At 39.8% G+C, this 8,219-nt stretch overlaps 1 protein-coding gene across 3 annotated transcripts in view; it reads left to right on the forward strand.

Annotated features, from left to right (window-relative positions):
* The window catches only part of gaa (alpha glucosidase), a 41,801-nt gene extending 34,322 nt beyond the window's left edge, over positions 1-7,479 (forward strand). The window contains exons 2-19 of one of the 3 annotated variants that reach the window (XM_067616269.1): positions 109-260; positions 947-1,112; positions 1,257-1,353; positions 1,494-1,613; positions 1,801-1,919; positions 2,256-2,387; positions 2,594-2,704; positions 2,803-2,916; positions 3,101-3,185; positions 3,347-3,494; positions 3,905-4,038; positions 4,255-4,406; positions 4,680-4,828; positions 4,963-5,104; positions 5,319-5,417; positions 6,106-6,270; positions 6,515-6,667; positions 6,885-7,479. In XM_067616269.1, the coding sequence (XP_067472370.1) occupies positions 109-260; positions 947-1,112; positions 1,257-1,353; positions 1,494-1,613; positions 1,801-1,919; positions 2,256-2,387; positions 2,594-2,704; positions 2,803-2,916; positions 3,101-3,185; positions 3,347-3,494; positions 3,905-4,038; positions 4,255-4,406; positions 4,680-4,828; positions 4,963-5,104; positions 5,319-5,417; positions 6,106-6,270; positions 6,515-6,667; positions 6,885-6,950 (2,304 nt within the window). In that variant the 3' untranslated portion in view covers positions 6,951-7,479. The remainder of the gene's footprint in view (positions 1-108; positions 261-946; positions 1,113-1,256; positions 1,354-1,493; positions 1,614-1,800; positions 1,920-2,255; positions 2,388-2,593; positions 2,705-2,802; positions 2,917-3,100; positions 3,186-3,346; positions 3,495-3,904; positions 4,039-4,254; positions 4,407-4,679; positions 4,829-4,962; positions 5,105-5,318; positions 5,418-6,105; positions 6,271-6,514; positions 6,668-6,884) is intronic. The other 2 variants (XM_067616266.1, XM_067616268.1) reach the window with 2 other exon arrangements.
* The last annotated feature ends 740 nt before the right edge of the window (positions 7,480-8,219 follow it).

Genomic DNA, 8,219 nt, shown 5'->3' on the forward strand with positions numbered 1-8,219 from the left:
TTAATTCATATGCCTTAGATTAAAAGATTAGACCCTCTACTTTTCTGTATTCACTGTTTATTAGGATGTACTGATATAAAACTGAACTGACATTTGTTTTCCCTCAAGCTGAAGGACCCATCCTCGCAGCGGTATGAAGTTCAGCTCCCCGCCGGTATTCCTGAGAGGAAAACTGATACCCAAGATGTTCTCTATACCACTGAATACCAGTCTGACCCATTTGGTTTCATAGTGCAGCGTAAATCAAATGGGAGGGTGATGTGAGTGGTTCTGTTCAGTATATACTGTATATAGGATGCATTATATCAATGGCATCATAGTAAAGACTGGATAGCCTTACCTATATCATCATCATCAACAACCTACTTATGCATGCTTAGTCAGATTGTACCTATTCTTACTATTTTAATCCCATTTTCTACTTGCAGTGTGATCCTTTCTTCATACATATCAGTTAACAGAGTTCATACAGTGTTTTCTTTTTTAAATTTTCCAACCAAAACATATATTTCTATACCTGTAATTTGTAACATTTGTAACGGAGAAACACAGATGTACCAATCTGTATAGCTTTCTTCACATACTGTAGTAATATAATACCACTGATGCACCTGGAGAGTTTATTTATTCCTTGTCATATGGATCATTGTAACACTGCACTGTCATTAATGTGTTGCAGGCTCATTTGTATTTTTTTCTACTTTTATTTAATGTATTTTACTACATTAGTGTATTTTATATTGCTATTTATGTATATTTTTAGCATATTTTTATTAAGTATCAATTTATTTCACTATGTATATTAAGCACAAAAAGTTATCCTATATTATCTTATGAATGATGGGTAGCTCAACTGTGTGAAATGATCAGTGATGTGATCATTTTCTTAATCATAATAATAACAATGAGTGTTTCTTCGTTTGTTTTCTGTGTCCTGTCTGGTCAGTATGAATACCACAGTCGCTCCTCTGCTGTTTGCTGACCAGTACCTGCAGCTGTCCACCACACTGGCCTCCTCTCTCGTGTCTGGCCTCGGGGAGCATTACACCTCCCTTCACCTTGACCTTAACTGGACTTCTCTGACTCTCTGGAACAGAGACGTGGCACCTCATGTATGTGGGACAACTGTGGCCCTCCTATCCCCTCTTTTTAATGTACAAAAATCCAATATTTAGTCTATAAAATGTATTTGTAACTCCCCACCTCTACTTCTATTCAAAGCAAGTCATAAACGTTGACACTGTCTTTCTCTACAGGCTGATGCTAACCTCTATGGTTCCCATCCGTTCTACATAGTACAGGAGGAGGACGGTCTGGCACATGGAGTTTTCCTTCTTAACAGCAACGCCATTGGTACTGACCTTTCTGTTAAAATAAGCCATGCTCAACATCCCACTATCATATTCTTCCTCTTCACTTTTCATAGTGCATGAAATTTTCCAGCATATAACGATACTTATTAATGCTAAATGTCTTCCCAAATGTCTCTGTAGAGGTGATGTTGCAGCCAACCCCTGCTCTCACCTGGGTGTCCACAGGTGGAATCCTGGACCTGTACATTTTCTTGGGTCCAGACCCTCAAAGCGTTATAAGACAGTACCTCCAGGTCATTGGTATGTCTTTTCAGTGTTTCAGTGTTAAATATCACATTTCTAAGTAGCAGTAGCAATAGATATATATATGCATACCAGAAGAGAAATGTGTACTTTTCAAGTGGAGAAAACCTGTAAAAGCATGTCAGAACTCTGTGGCAAACTGGAAAAGCGTGGATGTATTTACTCATTGTCTATTCATCCTCAGGCTATCCTATGATGCCTCCCTATTGGTCACTTGGCTTTCATCTGTGTCGCTGGGGTTACACAACCACAAAAACAACCCGGCTGGTGGCGCAACGCATGCACGATGCCAACTTTCCCATGGTAAATGAACATGCTCACAAAGCTCAAGTGAAAGCGAAGTGATAATTAAACCTCACAGGCCATTTTTCCTATGTATGTGCATTTATGATGTACACATTGTCATTCTCAGTGAGAGGTTTTGTGAATATGTGAAAAAAAGTCAGTATTAATTTGAAAGTGAATTCAACACTATCTGAGGGTTTAATCAACACATAGTGACACTTGAAAACTTGCTGTGACAACCCCGGATAATCCCATAGTTATTAGTTATCATCAGCAGTTGACAAGTGAACATCCGGTTAGACTCCTCATTAAATCACTTTGTTGCTGCAACGATTTTGCTTTTGTTGCCATTAGGATGTGCAGTGGAATGACCTGGACTATGCACATAAGCGCAGGGTATTCACCGTTGACCCCTGGCGATTCGGGGACCTCCCAGAGATGGTGGAGGAGTTCCATAAGAGAGGCATGAAGTACATCCTCATTCTGGTGTGACATCTTTATGTTTAAAGGACCTGACAATCTGATTACGCTGATATAACTTTCAGTAAATATATTTGCATTTTAGTGATAAAAAAGAAAAAAACAATAGTATTGTATAAATCTGTAAGTGAGCATAAGTAATCATTAACAGTATTTCTCCAGTAGATGGCAACAAAACACTCTTAACTCATGACCTCTGTTTTCTGCCTCAGGACCCTGGGATCAGCAACACCAGCCCCACTGGAACTTATGCTCCATTTGATGATGGACTGAAACGAGACGTCTTTATTAAAAATGCTACAGGACACATCCTAATAGGGGAGGTTAGACCTCTTTTTTTTCTGCGGATGTATGCATTGTGAGGTGTGTTCAGTATGGGTGTGGGCGTTTATGCATGCGCGTTCCCACACTGTGTATCCAGGTTTGGCCAGGCCCAACAGTCTTCCCTGACTTCACCAACCCAGAGACCAGGCAGTGGTGGGAAGACTGCATTAGAGAGTTTTATTCTAAAGTTCCAGTGGATGGTCTGTGGATTGTGAGTATGTACAAAAACACACACAGTCACATTAGACATTAGGTATGTGTGAAATCTAAAGGACAGGTTTTCAATTGCGAGACATGGACCCAACTTTCTAGTAGTATTTTTAGTTTGTGTTGCACCTTATAATCAAAAAAAGAATAACTTGCCCTCTGATGTTTTTTTACCATGCTCCACCCAGGATATGAACGAACCAGCCAGTTTTGTCCAGGGCTCAGTCGAGGGTTGTCCTGACAGTGATCTTGAGAGCCCGCCCTACACACCCAGTAAGTGGACTGGATCAGTGTTACACGTGACTAGCATTTAAAGGCAAACCAGCATTACTGGTTTTACTGTCATAGTCAGTTCATAAAGTCACCATGTTAATGACTAGAGATACATAACTGATGTGTTCATTGCTACATATGTTGCATTAATTTATCTCCAGTGTGTATCTCTCTGACTCTCATACAAACAGGGGTGGTTGGAGGCCAGTTGAACTCAGGAACTCTTTGCATGTCAGCTCAGCAAAAGCTGTCCAATCACTACAACCTGCACAATATGTATGGACTGACAGAGGCCTATGCCACTCACAGGTTAGACCATGCAGCAAACAGGCACGGCGACAGAGATCACACAGTAGCAGTTAGTTTGCAGGAGTTGAGTTGTTTCACTGTGAATAGCAGCATAAAATTAAGCAATAATTTATAACAGTCCGAGGGCCATTGTTAGTGTATATGCAAGCCATCAGCTTTATATGTAAGAGATAACACACCAATGAAACAAAGTTAGATCTTTCATTATTGATTGAAAGATACAGTATACATACAGTACAGTCCTCCAGTTGCAGCGAGTGTATTGGCTTTTGCATCCAGTGCTGTATTTGACAGATATAAGAACATGCCAGTTTTTATTTTAAATTGAGTGTACTGAAAAACACAGAAGTTGTTCTTTAGCATTTGTTATTTGTATTGTACATTTATTCTGTGGTTGATGCTATCCGCAGTGCTCTTATGAAAATACGAGAGAAGAGACCCTTCGTCTTGTCTCGCTCCTCCTACCCTGGCATAGGACGCTTCTCCGGAGTGTGGACAGGAGATGTCAGGAGTGACTGGGAGCAACTTCGATACTCCATCCCTGGTGAGGAGATGTAGTTTCTGAAAGACCTGTGTTTGTATAATCCACTACCTGAATTCGAATAATACTGTCTTGCATGGATGCATGTGAATTAAGTGCTTAAAAGGTTAGAAAACGTTCGACCAAACCATCAGAAATAGTTTTTTTTAATCTTTTTTGATGTGACCACAGATCATCTCATAGATTCAGACTGACCTTTTGCACCTGTTCCCCCCCCAGCGGTGCTGCAGTTCAGCCTTTTCGGGGTGCCTCTGGTGGGGGCGGACATCTGTGGATTTGAAGGCAACACCACTGAGGAGTTGTGTGTTCGATGGATGCAGCTTGGGGCCTTCTACCCGTTCATGAGGAACCACAACGACAGGCCAAATGCTGTGAGACACAAACACTATTTGTGTGTTTGCTTGTGTGTATGTCTGTGTGTGTGTGTGTATGTTTATGTTTGCAAATGTGTGTTTCTTTGAGTTAGTTTAATTACATATATAAGCCAATTTCTTTTGTAACAGTGACTATCCAGAGTTTTTATGATGAAGTAGGGGTCTGCCCTGCATATGTGCCTAGAGCAGTCTATGTTTCATGTATTATGAATACCGGTAACTCTATCTCCTCTCATTGTCTCTGTGTTTCTATGTGTCTGTTTCCTCCAGCCTCAGGAGCCCTATGTATTTGGGAAGAAGGCCCAGGCAGCCATGCAGAGTGCATTGAACCTTCGTTACTCCCTTCTCCCTTTCCTATATACACTCTTCCATCATGCACACACTACTGCTGACACAGTGGCCCGACCTCTCTTCATGGAGTATGTGTCCTCCTTTTCTTCTTAATTACTTTCTGTCCTCTGTTGTCCTACATAAATACAATGAAGAGCACATTTGCTTCACTCTTCACTCTCTATAACATTTTTCCTGCTCCATGTGTATCCATCCCTTTTAGGTTTCCCACTGACCCTAACTGTCATACCATAGACCGACAGTTCCTGTGGGGGAGTTCACTTCTCATTAGCCCAGTTTTAGAGCAAGGGGCGGTAGAGCTGTCTGCTTACCTGCCCCCTGGCACATGGTATAGCCTGCACAATGTGAGTTTCTCTGCTTGATTTAGTTTAATCAGTTTGTTTCTCACAATGCCACCTGCATATGAGCCACAAGCCACAGTACACCACAAACTTAAATGTATTTGTGTTTGTTTAGTGTTAAACAGCATCATATTTGAGGTGTCCTGTGGTTATGCATGGCTGTAACTATTCACCTGTTTCCCTTTGGGGTCGGGTCATCTATGTTTTGTTTTTCTAGGGTCAGCCTTTCTACAGTAAAGGTCAGTATCTGCTCCTGCCAGCCCCTTTGGACACCATCAACGTCCATGTGAGGGAGGGACACATTATCCCCCAGCAGGTGGGTGTCTGGTCTAGAGAAACCCCCTAAGATTTAGCATGATTTGCTGATCTGAGCTCTCTCTGTATCTTATTTAGTTCAGTCGGAGATTATTAATAAAATATTTGAGTATAGAACAAACCCACAATACATGAAACAGGTGCGTAGAGTTCCTACTTAGAATTTCTACTTCTTGTTAGTGCAATCATTGAGGTCGGTGTAAAATAAACAAGCAGTGCACATCAGTGACTGTGACTGTTTATTCCAATATTACAGTTTACTGTAATCACTGTTCATACGGGTATGCCTTGTTTGATAATATAATATAATATTGTGGCAGAAAATTAAAATTTTGGCCCAATTAATATGCATTGTTTGTCAACATGTAGTTTTAGTTTTCAGACTATTTTAGAGACTTTTTAGTAATGATATTGCTGTGTAGAAGAAAACAATATAGTATACGTACACATATTTTTATTAAAAGTATTGATTCACTGGAAATGTACATTTCTGTAAACACTACAGTTTAATCTTTATTTAAGCAGTAACCTTACTTCTCAGTAAAATGGCTGTGACAGGACTGATTACTGGTGTATGATCAAATATTTTATCTGGTTGTGTTGACCTATAACTATCATGTCATCCTGAAAACTAACTGGAACACTATTATTGTATCATTTCATCATGTTTTCTTTCTTTACTTGTAAAGGAGCCCGCTTTGACAACAACAGCCTCACGCAGAAACCCTTTCTTCCTGACGGTGGCACTTTCAGCAGGAGGCTGGGCCCAGGGCGACTTTTTCTGGGATGACGGGGAGAGTCTTGACACCTTCGAAACGGGAAATTACTGTTACGTTATCTTCATTGCTGGACAGGTGAGGAAGAGATGAGTGATGTATATTTGCATTTGGAAAACTGATGAGCCAACGTTTTGCATTTTACTACTTTACTACTTGAGTCAAAAACCTCTTTACTGAATGATGCAATGATGTTTAAAAGCTTAAAAACTTTTGTCTAGTCCTACCAATGTTTTAAAAAGTATCACCTTGCTTTTGGCATAATTATATCAAATTAAAGGCTCCTAAATGTCTTAATATTGTGTTTCCCACCTCACTTCAGTCTCAGGTTGTGAGTGACCCTCTGAGGCTGAATGGGGCCCTGGACAGTCTGGTGCTGGGAGGGCTGCAGGTGTTTGGGGTGCCTTCACCACCCCACTACGTATTAGCCAATGGGGAGAAAGTCAGGGATTTTATGTACCGCAGTGATACCAAGGTCAGTTCTTTGTGACTCAGCACTACTTCCTTTAGAGTTACTCCTTCACAGAAAGATAATGATGCCATTCCCTAGATATGTCTGTGAGTTTCCATCAGTATCTTTATTTGCCATGTCTGCTCTCCTTTTCTACTCACCATGTCTCTTCTATTTTATGTCTTTGTGTCCAAAAATCCAACCATTCTGTCTGTCTCACTCTGTATCTCTCTTCCCACAGGTTTTGAAAGTGAGCGGTCTAGCTTTGCCCATGTCAAAGGTGTTTACAGTCCAGTGGGCTCTCTGATGTACTGAACTTCATTACCCATGAGCCTTAGGGAACCGTCGCATTCTGCACTACCCCTGAAAAGCTGTCATTTTCTGGGCTGACACTAGCAGATTTCCCTGAGCCAGTCCAGCCACCACCGAGCTCAATATGCACCTTACACTTGCTGTGCCTCTTTTCCCAAATTGGCAAGCTTTGTAAGCAGAAGGTTTTTATACATGTGATGATATCAAACCATTGAAGCCACCATCTTCATGTGTCCTGCTATGTCATTTTTGCTGCTAACTGCTACACTGAATCATGTCATTGTAATGTCTTGGAAATGTAGATAACTTTTCTAACTGTTTGTAGTTCTTTATATTTTTGTAAATAGTATTTATATAATAATGTCTTTCTTCCTGAAATAAATAAAGTAGTGAAAAAAATGTCTGCAGCGCTGCATCTGAGCTGATTCTCCTGAGATGAGGTATTATTTCATGCCCTTAATTTATCTTCTATCTGAGATGAGATCCATTATGTCATTACTTTTTATCATCAGAATAATTTGACAAAATCAAACTATTATGAGACAAACTCATAGCCAGATATCCTGGAGTTATTCATAATATGAAACATTAGAGGACTAAACTTTTGCATCCAGTGTGCATCATTCATTGAATAAATATATACATTATTTATTGTGAATTTAATTTATTGTTATTGCTATTTTTTTTTCTCTAAGCCGAATTTACATATGATTCAGGGTCGAATTTGACCCATTTTTACATTTGAGAGCACTAAAACATCTTAACTCGTAATGTGACCCAGAATATACAAAAATGAAAATATTTCAACTTTGTGCAGCTGATTTTTTGTAGTGTTTGATCAATATTCATATATTTTAAAAAATCATTCAAAAATACTATTGCATTCTTCACATTTAATATTCACTGAAATCGTTTTGTTCTCCTGTTTTATGGAAGATCAGATCTTTATACAATGTGATTGTAAATATTTTTCTGCATAAAAAAAGCATAAAAACTAAAGAATGCACTCTGCTCTCTGAAAGCTTCATTAAGGATTAATCATTTATCTTCGACTGATGGGGGCATTCATGAATGATTTGTGGTTCAGAAATTTGTTATAGAGAATAATTATGAGGGGATACTGTGAAGGGTCTCAATAGGAACAATGTGTGACGGTTAAAATACGTTTTGGTTGTTGTAGGCAGTCAGTTGTGGGCTGAAACAGGTTTTAAAGGGACAGGTGAAGCCTGCAGCGACTGTGTGACGGGGTGCTCTGACTCCAGCT

This window comes from Thunnus thynnus, chromosome 17 (genome assembly GCF_963924715.1).
Source record: "Thunnus thynnus chromosome 17, fThuThy2.1, whole genome shotgun sequence".
Lineage (NCBI taxonomy): Eukaryota > Metazoa > Chordata > Actinopteri > Scombriformes > Scombridae > Thunnus > Thunnus thynnus.